Source organism: Macrobrachium nipponense, chromosome 6 (genome assembly GCF_015104395.2).
Source record: "Macrobrachium nipponense isolate FS-2020 chromosome 6, ASM1510439v2, whole genome shotgun sequence".
Lineage (NCBI taxonomy): Eukaryota > Metazoa > Arthropoda > Malacostraca > Decapoda > Palaemonidae > Macrobrachium > Macrobrachium nipponense.
This window is the reverse complement of record NC_061108.1, coordinates 81,631,897-81,647,223: the sequence shown is the minus strand read 5'-3', so window position 1 is coordinate 81,647,223 and position 15,327 is coordinate 81,631,897. Positions and strand designations below refer to the sequence as shown.

General features: G+C 36.8%; 1 protein-coding gene across 4 annotated transcripts in view; it reads right to left on the bottom strand.

Annotated features, from left to right (window-relative positions):
- The window catches only part of LOC135216276 (intermembrane lipid transfer protein VPS13D-like), a 999,641-nt gene that overhangs the window by 139,920 nt on the left and 844,394 nt on the right, over positions 1-15,327 (bottom strand). For all 4 annotated transcript variants that reach the window (XM_064251439.1, XM_064251442.1, XM_064251440.1 and 1 more), the window contains one exon: positions 4,476-4,656. In XM_064251439.1, the coding sequence (XP_064107509.1) occupies positions 4,476-4,656 (181 nt within the window). The remainder of the gene's footprint in view (positions 1-4,475; positions 4,657-15,327) is intronic.

The window sequence follows — 15,327 nt, the reverse complement described above, 5'->3', positions numbered from 1 at the left end:
CCGACAGTCTTTAAACGTCATTATCTAAAGTCCTTGGAATCTTTAAAAATTTTCTGTGGGGGGGGCAGTAGCAGCGGGAAACATTGTTTCTCCTGATACTGCATAGTAGTTGTAGTATAGATCCAGGTCTCCTTTCTACCTATCTCGTCCAACATGCCTCACCCTATTGCCATGCTACTCGGAATACTCTAGCCTTAGCCGCTAGAATCATATTGGTGGATTGTCCCTTATTTTTTTTGCTAGGGACATCCACGTTATGTACATATAATGTACTTCAGTGTTTCTAACCCTTTATTTTATGCTAGGGTAGAACACAATGTGTTTGTATATTTTGTAAATATCTTAATTAAGTGAATCATTCTTTATTATTTTGCCATTACATTATTATGTGTTACTATGTCTAATATAAGTTAATTTTTAAGTACTTTATACTGATTGCTTTCTTTATCATACCATTGTATTAGGATAAGTTAGCTTTAAGTACTTTGTTTGTATACTGTAATGTCCCTGATTCACTTATATTATATATCTCCTTTTTACTATTGGGTTTCATTTGTCCTTATTCCCATCTTGTCTGTTTCTCTGGTACAATTTCATAGGCCGACACGAGCTGAGCCCAGAAAAGGGATTTTGACGTAGGAAAAATCTATTTCTGGGTGATTGGCTCGTGTCGCCCTATGAAACCCACCCTGTTTTCTTTTACCCACCCTGCAGGACATGATGTTCACAGATTAAGGATGACCGCTAGGGGCGCTGCTGTCCGTGGCGTCGGTAGTAGTAGTAGTAGCGGCCGCATCACCCTTTAGTATCAGCTCGCTCTGGTGGGGATTTTATGTTGGAAGGTCTAAATGGTGAATGACTCGTGGTAGTGATCCCACTCGCCTATATTCTCATACCGACACTTCTTTTATAGAGTGAGCGAGTCAGTTTTACTGACATTTTCTTAATTTTGTTTTTCTCTGGTAATTTTAGATTAATTTTACCTAGAAATAATGATCTTAAGGATATTTCATAGGGCGACACGAGCCAATCACCCAGAAATAGATTTTTCCTACGTCAAAATCCCTTTGTTAACCTCTCTCAATTTTAACAAAGATTTAATGGGTAAATTATATTACTCAAAGTCGAATAGGTAAACATTAAATTTTGCAAATGTAATACTGTATAGGGTACAGCATAGTTACACTGACTAGTAGTACTGTATAAACACAATTCTGACTTACAATTAACTTAAAGGAGTGAAACCCAGTCCATCAGGAAGTATCTCTGCACTTTGAAACATAAGAAATTCCTTCAAATGCTTGGGATGCTTACTAAAGTTTTTTCCACATTTTCAGTGATTATTTTAGAACTGTATTAATATACAGTATGGGATGGAGAGGTAGGATGAATTTTGTAAATGAACAAATTTTCAGAAGTCAGATCCCATGAGGAAAAGAAATATTGCCTGAACACATTGGAAATTTAGGTGTCTCTTAGACATGGGCTCTCATCTGAGCCAACTTGAAAATGTTTTCCAATATTTTCTGAAATGAAATTATACCATAAAAACACACCAAAAAATTATGACTAACACGCATCACTGCATGAAAACTAAAAAATATTTTAGTGCAAGGCTGAAAATGAGATGTGTTATTCCAAAACAGACATGTCAAGCCATAGAACCCAACCTTTTATAAATGAAAGGAAAAGCACTTAATTATGATCAGTAATTGAGCAACTCTTGCAGAACATAATGCAATAAATGATAAAACTAGTATTGCATTTTCTAACAATTCTATCAAGCATATTGTGCCCACTCAGGTTGTGAATGTTCCCAAACACACTAATTTTGGAAGAACAATCATTCAAGAATGCTCAATGTGGACTAATCTGTGGGTTGAAACTACCTTCCTAATAGTCTGGCAAAACAAGAGAAGAAACAAGGTGATGGGAGATGGACACTTTATATATGATAAGCTTATTAAGAAAATTATTTTTTGAAAAATCAATATGTTCTATTACAACTCTATCAGTTATATTGATCCCAAATTGCATTTTAGGAGGTTAAGAAATTAAGGTAAATTTCCTTGCAAGGGTTTGATGGATCAAGGAGAGCACTTGGGGACTATATGATTCACATCCCAAGGATCAAGTAATCTCATGGGTAACCTTGAGTGGTAGAACCCCAAAAAAGTAAACTTACAGGTTGTACTTTGTAAGTTGATAGACAACTGACCATTCGAGACATCGGTGCTCATGAACCCAGAAGACTACATTTCTTGCAGATGAGAGAGGTATAAAAAAATTATTGATCAAGAAGAGAAATAAGATGAAAGCTGTTCATGAACACCTTATAAAATGGGATATACTCAGTTAATAGCTCTAATGAGTACAAATTCATCCATTAATACCTCACATCTTTCAGATAAAAGATTGCAAATGCAGTGATCTTGCTATGTACTGTTGTAACACAATACACAAACAACCAAACAAGGACAACAACAACACAACAATTCAATAACTATACAACAAAAGACCACTGCATAAATAGTCGCTATCAACACCATACAACAATAACCTGACAAGTCAACACACCACCTACATTACCAAGGAACCACAATAACAACACTCAACACACAACTCCAACAATGCATCTACAACACAACAGAACTCACAAGCACAACAAACCCAACAACACAGGCACAATAACCTTCAAACATACAACATCAACAATATTTCAAACAACTTCAAAACACACAAAGTAACTGACCATCAATAATACTTAAGACTGCCAAAAACACAGACTCCCCAACACAGGCTCTGATCACAGACTCCCTCACTTCTCCTGACTCTCTTAACAGACGCTCGCAACTGATATACACGGCGATAGCCACAACAGACACACGCTTATGACCACCATTAACCCACTCACATTTATTCCTCTACCAATTTTGCTCTCTCTCTCTCTCTCTCTCTCTCTCTTCTCTCTCCCTCTCTCTCGTCTCTCATCTCACTCTCTCTCTCTCTCTCTCTCTCACGCAACCCTTGGAGACGTTGTCGAATTTAAACTACCATCATTACTCCTCCATGACTTAAGGGTCCTTTTAAAATCTAAGGAGCCAGAGGTGGCTCTAGTTATGATAAGTCATTATATCTGACCAGCTTCATCTTATGATATGCCAACATAGGCATGAAGGATGACTTGGCTTGACCAAAAGAACATAGTGTTCTATGAAACTCACTTCCTTCGCCAACTCTTGGAAAAAAAGTCTAGGTTTTTAATGTCTAAGATGTTTTGTTCTCCTCCATTGGTGGCAAAAGACTTTCACAGGGTGAAAATGAAAAACCTCTGTATTAACAGTGGCTTAAATGGAGTGGTGGTATGGTCCACAGAACCAGCCATCTGAGTCTTCACTGCCAAGCCCAAAATAAAAAAGACTAAACGACATCATTCTACACGGAAAAGTATGTAATTTGTTGACATGCCTTAAGGATGCAATGCCAAGAGATACACTGTCTTTAGAGTAAGTTTTTGATAGGACATCAACAATCAGTGTATGTTATGGAGCTCACCAGATTAACACTTCTTACTACACCAACCATAGAATCTATCTCACTTCCAGTACTAATACAGGTTGATATTTGAAGTTACACGTGATTAAGCAATGGCTGTGGCACCATCTTCCAAAAAGCCATTTGATTCCTCTCAATATACACCATGCGCAAAGATTCAGCACTGCCTGAGGTAGTGCAATGTATGTAATTCTTAGCAATAATTAGCATAAGTCATCCAGTATTAACAGGCAAAAACTGCTAAATACAAATAAGTGAGGAAAAAGATATTACAAAAAACACACAGTATACATATATTATCCACCAATTAAGACCCATACCTAAACTCACCACAAAGAAGGCACAATTAGCTGGGGAAGATATGATCTTTTACAGCAAAAGTTATACAGTAATTATATTTTTTCCCAAAAGGGTTTTTTGTAAAAGATGTCTTTGCTAAGAAAATGAAAAGTAAAATGATTACTGATGAATTCTGATATGTGACAACTGTTTGAGAGAAAAGCTTAGAAATTTATGAAATGTAAGAGCTACATGTGCACAAACTATGAAGAAATTTCGCAAGGTATATATGTGAGTGACTGCTTCTTCTTCTCCTCTGAAAAAAACAGAGAATGGCATGCCTGACGACATTTGAGATCACAAATATGTATGGGCACAATATGACTGACTGGGTTGTAAAGAAACAATTCTCTTAAAGTGTTTTACTATCAGCCTAAATTACAGCCCATTTAGTATGTGTCCATAACCAGTAGCTATGAAACCAACTGGGTAACATATATGCCATACAGTAACATGAAACCTAGTGAAAGATATGATATTTAGTTAGGTATTAAAGATCCAACATGATTGTAAAGCATAAATTGTTTTCTACTGCATGCAACTTATCTAATAAACAAAGCAAAATTAACATTATTTCATACCTGGCGATAGTCCCAGAAAGCCATCTTTGGCTTGAACAAACATATTAACATGAATACAGCATAAGCGACCATCCTCAGTAAATCTCCATGTCTGGGTTAAACGTCTCCTTTCATCTGGCTTCCTGAGCATCAATGGAGTATACTCTGTAGGCTGAGGAGCTGGTCCAGCAATATCCAACACCTGTTGGCATTGACAGCTCAATTACACAACACCAACTTTGAGACGATAAGCACAAAGATAAATGCACTGATTATAAACAATACAAGCAATAAAACTTGAAAAAATGAGTGCAAAATGGAGCATTGTTCTATATACGTATTGCCAACAACTAAACCTTCACAAAACTTCACAATACCTTTTAAACCTGCACTAAAAGCAAGAACAAGTAATAATCAGTTAAGAACTGAACAGGTCCAACAATAAACAAAATAATTTCCATTGAACATCACAAAAAATGTAAGCATTATGTACTGATCATTATGTCTATACTGAGTTAACTCCCTCTTTTGTTTCCACTGCCCCAGCACTATTTCCAAAAAAGATGAACATTTGTTGTCTGCTTTCAAATATACATAACTTACTAGTATACATGATACTTGACTTTATTAGTGGTATTAGTACTGATAAATACCTTCAGTATACTGTACGTATTCAGAATCATAACCCCAATAATATGCAGAGAGAGAGAGAGGAGAGAGAGAGAGAGAGAGAGAGAGGAGAGAGAGAGAGAGAGAGAGAGAGAGAGAGAGAGAAATTATAGGCCAACAGGTGTTCAGTTTCATTTCATTTATATATTCAGTGGCCTAGAGTGTTTTACACAATACAGTATAGTGATAGCCTAAGTTTTTGTATAGCATACAACTTAACAATATTACTGTCACATCAGACTTAAAATTACAGTAGTATTGGAATGCAACTGTGTATGAGAGCATGACTGAAAGACCTATTAGGGTAGTAGGATTACATAAATCTTTTTTACCATCATGCACGTTTAAGTAACTATGATGCATGTACTGTAATAAAAGTCTCTTTGTTCCATACAGCATAAATAAAAATGTAAAATATCTTTGATACTACAGTAATGCCTCAGGTTACGAAATTAATCCGTTCCGAAGCTGCCTTCGGAACCTGATTTTTTTGTATCTAGAACTACGTTTTACATGTAAATCGCCTAATTCATTCCAAGCCCTACAAAAGCGCACAGTAAATTTTATAATAAAGCTAAATTGACCATTAAACAATGAAATACATGCAACAATTTGGACCATTCAATACCTAATCTAACCGTGACTGTACCTGTAAATAAAGCGTATTAGTGTACAGGGTACAAGAAATACTGTACATACATGTACGTACATATGTAGTAAAATGTGGAAACTTACCTTTCGAGTGAGGCGATGTCCGAAAGTGGCGACAGAGGAGGAGGACAAATGGCAGAAAACATGAACATTTAACTTTACGAAACACATTAAAAAATGGCAGAAAACATTAACGTTAAACTTTACGAAACATATTAACAAATGGCAGAAAACATTAACACTTCTTGATTATCTCCATCTTTGTCTCCATAGAAAGCATCCTCTTCTTTCTGTGAACTTCAGCATGATAAAGTAACTTACAGTACAATGAAAGCGAAATCACTGACACAAATTTATGTTAACAAACAAAATCTATGTGAACAAACGAATTCCAGTTGTGTACGATAATGCTGTTGAAACAAAATGGTCAAGGAACTCCTTTACGTAGATGCATGATGAGACAGATGCTGACCTATAGGAGAGCAGGATCTTACGGCAGTGACTAGCATCACGAACAAATGGGAAAGTGGGAGGATGGTGGCGAGTCTACTGAGTTGGCGGCGCGCGAGTTTAAAATTGTTCTCAGCGGCCCGGGCGAATCTCAGACTTTGGAGTACATACACACTTTCGCAACCTGAATTATTTTCGTAAACAGAAGCAAAAAAATCTTCGTCTTTGCCTTCATAACCTGGATTTTTCGTACATAGGGACTTTCATATGTAGTGGTATGACTGTATCTTAAAATTATACAGTCAGTAATTTATGCTTGAGTCTGTGTCTAAAAATACAGGTCTGGGCATTTCTCTTCTTTATAGAGATGACTGACTATCGATGGGTGCGAAAATTTGAAATAATTTAATTTGGAAAGAACTATGAAGATCATGGAAATGAGAAGTTATTTCCATGAGTGTTTTCTATTGGTGTGCTTTATATGTTGGGAAAAATGTAATTACAATGGTAATCATAATTACAATAGTAAACCTGGAGGTATAACTTTCTTGGATTTTACAACAAGCAAGAAACTTATGATCCTTATATTCAATGATTCCATAGTATAAATTCTTATTCTGAAATCTAAAGCATATCTGAATTTTTTTGGCTCAACTGTTAAATAAAATCCTAAACTTAACCTCCTCCTCAGAAATGTGCTCTTCTTTAATACCCTCTTATGAAAAGTGACCGCTCTAATCATTTAATTACTCACCCCTTTCTTCGAATATGGTACAGTATTCAAAATTTTTTCAGCTTTTACTTTCTTCAACACTTCTGACACAACTTGAATCTCTTTTCCTACCTCACTCATGGTTGGTTTCTTCTCTGTTGGACTATGACAAGTCTTATGCTTTCAAATTAGATACGATGAAATAATATGACCATTCTGCACATGATCATGAGGGTTAAATTTCTTGCTTTTGAATATTTATTTCTGCTAGTGTTAATGGGAGTACTGTCTTCTATCTTTCCCATCACTTGTGTTCCTCAGGATTCTATTCTCTCAATTACTTTTTATCTTCTTTTGATATGTCCTTCTTTTGTCTTTTTACTTTCCAGTGCTACCTATTTCCAATAATTCAACCCCTATACTATTCATCATTATTCACATTCCAGTCTCTCTTGTTGCCTATACTTAATCTCAAACTGTTCTTTCATCTATGACATCTATGAAAAATATCCTGTAATTTAGTAAAATTAAATTCTTCCATGACAGTTACTACTCATCTCTTTCTTTAAATACAATTAAATTGTTTTTACCCTTTTTCATGTAAATTTAATGTAAACTCACTTCCATCAACATTTTGGGCATCCAGATTAAATCACACACATCTTGGGGAGATCAAGTACTTCAATTTGCTAAACCTGTCTTCAAAAACTTGTTTATATATAATTTGTGTCGTACATCCCAGCTACTGGTATTTCCACACTTTTGCTACTCATCAATCGTGTCTGTGCCAGCTGTAATCTTCACTGAGCAATTATTATAAAGTTATTTTATATCATGAAATAACTTTTTGGTCGGCCTTTGCCATACATGGTAGGCATATCATACCAAAGACGGAGTATGAAATGTTAGCTTGATTGAATCTATTTTCCACAAATTAGGACAGGTGAGCATATGATGGAATAATCTTACATCTGCCAATTTGTTTCAGGTTTCAATCTCCTTCTGTCTGGTGAAATGAAGAATCTCATTTTCTTCCTACACATATAAATTTTGACAATTCAACCAAGCTAAAAGTGTGTGCCCCTTATCTTTTCAGGCATTCTTGTAACACCCACCTGCACCTCTACCTACATTAAAGATCCTAACTACTCGGACAAGTTACAAGGGTTAATAACTTACTTGCTATGGGAGCTAAGGGACTCTTAACACTACTCAAGGTGTCTATGGATTTATTGGTTGTCTCTGAGGGCAGTAAATCTATTCCTAAACAAGTACATTCAACTGTATCTTTTATGACATAACCTATTAGGATACTGCCTTACCACCAACTTCAGTGACAATGAACCAACTGAATTACGATATTATGTATTACAAGTATGCAATATTTTATTCTAAAATATAGACATAGTACACAAAGCATGACTCTGAAGTACTTTAAGTGAGTTTTATATATACTCGAATGAGAGATGGACCCAGTCGTCCTCAGTTTCATATGAAATACTTTTCCTCAAGTGAGGTAGTATACCATGCATGTCAGGAGCTCACTGGCTCTAAGTGTTGACTATACATGACTTACTCCTTTACTTCTACTCATTACAAGACTAAAAATTATAAGGTTAGTACTACTATGTACTTACGAAATTTGATCTAGTTCCAAAATTTGTGGTAGAGGGGAAGAAAGTTACCAAACTTTGAGTCTTATTCACATATCGAACCTTAAGTTTTATTCCAGATCCCTTCGAAAAGCACTGATTCTGACACCTTGTGTCTTTCAGACAATCCTAAGTTCCAAGGAACCATCACAGTCATTTTTTTCGACTAATTAGGTCACCCAGGTCACAATTAGACTGAGTGCCAGTGCCACCTCACCTGCAAAGGGGGTATTCCTACATGCCCGTAGCAAACCACGGACCATTTCCCTGTGCCCTAAGTCTTTACTGTTATATCCAAGGGGCCACGCCCATACCAGCATCATCCCAAAATGGCTACCAGATCCCAGAAAACTTAAGATTTCAAGTACTGCATTACTGCTGGATAGGAATTAGGGCTAGCAAGACAAACCCTGCAGGAGTGGGTCCAAGAGACAGTAGAATTCTGCCAAGGTAGAAAGAGAGGCAGAGAAGGAGACAGAAGGAGCTGAGAAGGAGAAAGTAAGGGCAAATCAGCTTGCAATAGCGGTCCAAGGAAGGCACAACACTGTCACTTCCACTCCACATGACACCCTCATTAGTGTAGTTTCCTCATAAGAAAATGGGACAAAGATGAGTCTGAAGCCTGGGTCAACCATATCAAGAAGGTCCATATGACATACATGCCCTTTCCTGAAGAAGTGTCTCTGAGCCTGGGTAAACACCTTAAAGGGAAATGTGCCATTGCATTCAATGTTCTTCTTCCCAAGGAGCAAGATCTCACCCTTATCCGCCAAACCATCATAAAGGTTTTCGAAATAAGTCTTGACCAGTGGAGGAAACAGTGGAGAGACATGCCCTAGGAGGCAGGCCAAACCTGGTCTGAATTCATTATCAAAAGGAATCGTGCACTAAAACAACGTATTGTTTTTCGAATTAAATTGCCTTTGACCAATGTGTTGACCGCACCGCTCTTAAATCCTTGATCTAGCCTTCGGGATTTTACTAAATTTGTCCTGTCCAGTCATATATGCCTATGTTTTCAAAATGTATTAGTTTCTGACTAAATTACCTGTGACCATGTGTGGGTGGCTGGTTTTAAATCTTTAATCTAGCCCATGGGCATTTTTTTGTTTCTTTAAAGTGTATTGGACCTTTTGCTAATCCTGCAATGTCCATTTGTATATGCTTACCTGTACTGTTTCTCATCGTCCTGATCAGTCTTGCCTAGAGTAAAGGGGACGTTAAGACTGAAAGATCTCGGCAGTTCTTGTTTTTTTAAATTTTCCTTCATGACATTACATTTATATAATAAATATATATAAACAGTATATATATACATATATATAATATATATATATATATATACTATATATATAATATATATATATATATAACAGTATACGTATATATATACATAAGTATATGGATAGATAGGTAGATATACATACAGGCAGTCCCTGGGTTATATCGTTCTGGAATTGCGGTGCTTGCCTCATGGCACTGTTAACCAAAATTCTTAAAGCACCATAAGTGGATTTACGGCCCTGTTACCTGCTTTCCGGTACTGTAACCTGGACTTAAAGCACGGTAACAATACTGTAAGTGCTATTTATTCCCATCATAATAATAGTAATTATGAATGATTTGGTTAAGGCTATTTTCGGCTTACAGCGCCCCGCAGGGGAGCAGAACCCCTGCCATAAATAACCTGGGGACTGCCTATATGTATATATAAGTTGAATGTGTATCATAAAAATTCTTTCTTTGTTCCATGAGGAATGCACAACCAAAAGCCTGGAACCCAATGTAAAAAGCAAAAATTATCTGTGGAGAAAAACGGTACATATCCTTAAACAAACATACCACAAAGAAAGTGATCCACAACCATGACAGATGTAATCTTGCATAGCACACGATGTGTATTTCACACAATAAAATTAAAATCGGTGTTCATGGTGCATAAAAAAACACTGCAGATCTGTGCTCCTTCTCCCCTTAACACAAGTTATTCATCAAATCATACCAAATAGCACATTGAATTCTTCCTTTTTTTCTTCCATGTTAATGGGTTTAGTCTTGCAGCAATCGAGTCCGTACCTGGATCTTTGCTGATTTTTAGGGATTTTTTCTGTTTGTTGAAATCATAAAAATTCATCAGTTCCAGATTAACAATAAATTAATGAAATAACAGTAGGTAACTATATGTAAATGAATGATGTTCAAAATATTTCCTATTAGCTTTCCTTTCACACTTATGTGATTAACAATTAATAATTTTTTTAAATTATTGTTTACAAAAAGGATCTTACCTCTCTGTACTAACAATACACAGAATACTGTGCATAATTAATGATCCTTTCCCATATATATATATATATATATATATATATATATATATATATATATATATATATATATATATATATATATATATATGTATATATATATATATATATATTATATATATATATATATATATATTATATATATGTATATATAGTATTATATGTATGTATGTATATATATATATATATGTATATATATATATATATATATATATATATATATATATATATATATATATATATATATATATATATATATATATATATATATATATATATATATATATATATATATATATATAAGGGATTTTGACGTAGGAAAAATCTATTTCTGGGCGAGGAAGCGTGTCGTCGCCCAGTGAAATATGTCTGCTTTAGCACTATTTCTAGTAAAATATTGCTATAATACCAGAGAACTGCTAAATTGGACATGTCAGAAGCTTCTGACTCGCTCACCTATATAAAAGGTGTCGGTATAAAACTGGGGCGAGTGTTAAACAGTACCACAGCAACCCCTCCAATTAGCCTTTTCCTCATCAAAAGACCCTAAATACGGGGAGCCGACCCATAGGTCACACCTAGCTACCCCGTTGCAGGTGTCTGTGATGTCATACTTATCGATAGCAATGAAGCTTGGGGCACTGCAAGGGGGGGATGAAAAAACCAGGGGGGGAAAGGGGGGGTTTCACTGGCGAGAACACGGCTTCCTCGCCCAGAAATAGATTTTTCCTACGTCAAAATCCCTTTTCTGGGCTCAGCCGTGTCGCTCCCGTGAAATTGTACCAGAGAAACACCAAGCTACATCACCCTGAAACGAAATAGAATATTAAATTGTATAAATTAACACCATACACCAAGTCAAATAACAAAGAAATGTACTGCGGTAGGTAGAATGTTAATAATGCTGGCATAATGGAAAATATTCATATGACACAAGGACAGTACTATATTGATGTTGTAGCAGGAGACACTGACCTCCCTACAGCTATTGCATGATATTTAAGATCCTCCAAAGACTTAAGGTAATGCTTTGGAAAACCCAGTGCGACTTCCAACCAGTATACTTCTTCAGATCATCAAAGTTCATATATTTGAAGAAATTTACAGAAGTTGTTATAGACCGAATACCATGCGCTTTGGGAAAGGACCCTGGGCTGACTTTCTTGGTAAAAAACAAAAACTGCTGCCAATGCCCTTTAGAGATATGGTACCACCACCGCCCCACATGAAAAGGGGGGGAGGGGGGCCTTCGGAAAGGGTAGATGTTCTAGATAAATAGTCCTTAGGAGTTTTAACAGGACATAAAGAAGGATGTTGCGGAATCGGAACAACCTTCCATGGGGATCACCTTACCAAAGGGTTCTTATTCTTAGCCATAAAATATTTATTTGGTGAAAGCAAAGGTCACCCGAGGAAAGGAATTCTATATGCCCTTGGCCACTAGATAAAGATGACATCTGCGATGTTCTGGCACCTGAAGCCAGACTTAATAAAAACAGTGCCTTACGCAAAAGGATTTGGCAATCACATTTGAAGTTGTCTTTTTTAGAGTCTAACCTGAGAACATCATTAAGAAACCATGACACTGACGACGGCCTGTGAATAAGCCGCAGGCGTGCATAAGCCCTTGGGATTGGGGTGAAATAAGACTCAGATAGATTTATACCAAACCCGAGAAGAAAAATCTTTTTCAGAGCTGATTTAGTGGTTGTTATTGTGGCAACTGCCAAGCCTTGTTCGAATAAGTCCTGAAGAATGTTATAGCCACGTTCATTGTCATTACTTTGACATTTGAATACCTGAGAAATGTAGGCAATTGTTTAACTGCTGAACCATACTGGCGAAGTGTAGATTCTCTCTTGTCTGACTCCAAGAACAATATGTTCTGTGGATCAATGTCCCCTACCCTCCTACCTGCAAACTTCATGAAATCCATAAAGAAAGGGTTTTGTGAAGACCTGAGGAATCGAACACAGTCACCGTTTGAACTTGTTGCGACAGCCTCAAGTCCGGGAGAGGGTGAGGACGAAGACCTAGTTCCAGGAGAAGGGGAAACCAATTGCTCTTGGGCCAGTAAGGAGCTATGAGAGCCACCTGACCTTTGAAGGATTTCAACTTGTGCAGCACCTTCAGGAGAAGGTTCACTGGAGGGAATAAATAAACCTCCCTCCACTGGTTCCAACCTATACTCAGGGCGTCCGTAGCATATGCTAGAGGGTCCATATTTGGGGCTACGTAACAAGGCAGCTTGTGGTTTGCCCCTGTAGCGAACATATCTACTTCCAGACCCGGTACTCTCCTACAAACCCTCTTGAAGGATTCCTGGTCCAGTGACCATTCTGACTCCAGGAGGATTGACCGGGACAGTGCGTCTGCTACTACATTGTGGACTCCTGCCAGATGGGTAGCCGATAGATGCCAGGTGTTCTTGTCAGCTAGAGAAAAAGTTGCTATCACCACGTGGTTCACAAGACTTGACTTTGAACCACCTCTGTTTATACCGTGCATCACTACCGCACTGTCGAAAATAGGATCGACTAAAAACTGCCACCCAAGAAATAAATAAATAAATATATGTACTGAAATATCACATGTTACAAGCAGAGAGGAAGACCACTCGAAATCGGTACAATTCAAGGATAAGCCGTAAAGGCGACTTGCCGCCCGCCCGCTACTTATAAGTGACGCCTAATAAAATCCTAAATAAAGGCAAAACGAAAGGCAAATTCACTCTCTAAATATTGAAAAAGGGCGGAACCAGTACTTAACTTGGGTGAAGAGGTAGATTGACGATCCGTAATCAAGAATAAAAATAAAAGAACAAATAGCTATATTCGAACGTACGAACACGATATGGCTATCGATAAGTATGACGTCACAGACGCCTTCAACGGGGTAGCTAGGTGTGACCTATGGGTCGGCTCCCCGTATTTAGGGTCTTTTGATGAGGAAAAGGCTAATTGGAGGGGTTGCTGTGGTAGTGTTTAACACTCGCCCCAGTTTTACACCGACACCTTTTATATAGGTGAGCGAGTCAGAAGCTTCTGACATGTCAAATTTAGCAGTTCTCTGGTATTATAGCAATATTTTACTAGAAATAGTGCTAAAGCAGACATATTTCACGGGAGTGACACGGCTGAGCCCAGAAATATATATATATATATATATATATATCTATATATATATATATATATTACTATTACATAGAATATATATATATAATTATATTATATTACATTATATATATATATATATATATATATATATATATATATATATATATATATATATATACACAGGTAGTCCCCGGGTTACGACTGGGGTGCCATTCTTGAGACGCGTTGTAAGCTGAAAATCGTCGTAATCCGGAACATCGTCAAAAATCCCAAAAAAACCTTACTTTTATTGATTTGGGTGCATCAAAAACTATGTAAACTGCATTCTTATTGCATTTTTCATAAAAAAAACCTTCAAATATTGATTATTTTGTATTTTTGGAATCATATTTCTTCTGCCAGATCAGCGTTGTAGGTGTTGTAACCCTGAAAATAATTTCTGATAAATATAATTGAAAAGTGTTGTAACCTCGGAACGTTGTTAGCCGAACAACGGGGGACAGCCTGTGTGTGTGTGTGTGTGTGTGTGTATACATATATGAATGTCTTTTTACTGAAATACAACAGTATATGTAATATGAAGATAAAAGACCCATAAAACACTATTTTAACGTTGCAACCATATACAGGCAGTCCCCAGATTACGACGGGTTCGGCTTAGGACATTGCGAGGTTACAATGCTTTTCAATTATATTTATCAGAAATTATTTCCCGGTTTACAACGCATGTTCCAGGATTATGGCGCCTTCAACACTGATCTGGTAGAAGAAATATGACTCCAAATATGGAAAATAATCAATATTTGAAGGTTTTTTTGATGAAAAATGCAATAAGAATGCAGTTTACATAGTTTTTAATGCACCCAAAGCATTAAAAGTAAGGTTTTCTTAGGATTTTTGACGATGTTCCGGCTTACAACGATTTTCGGCTTTTAACGCATCTCAAGAACAGAACCCCCGTCGTGACCCGGGGACTGCCTGTATTTCAAGCACTTCCTTTTAAGAATTAGGATGTCTTAAAAGAGTAATTTATACAACAACATATGTAGATGTGGCAGTAAGTCTCTGTTGTAATAGTGTAATTTCCACCCTGAAAGGGTGGAAATTACACTATTCCCTAGTGATTTTTGGCCTCATGAACTCCTGTCTGGCGACTTGTCCAGTGGTCGGATGTTCTTGGACACCTGCTAGAGGAGTGGCCTAAGCGGCCTAAGGATTAATTTGTCGATGTCGTCCGATTTCCAATGTCCTCCTGACAGGTTCATATTGCTGGTTTGATTAATGATAGCAGACTCCAGC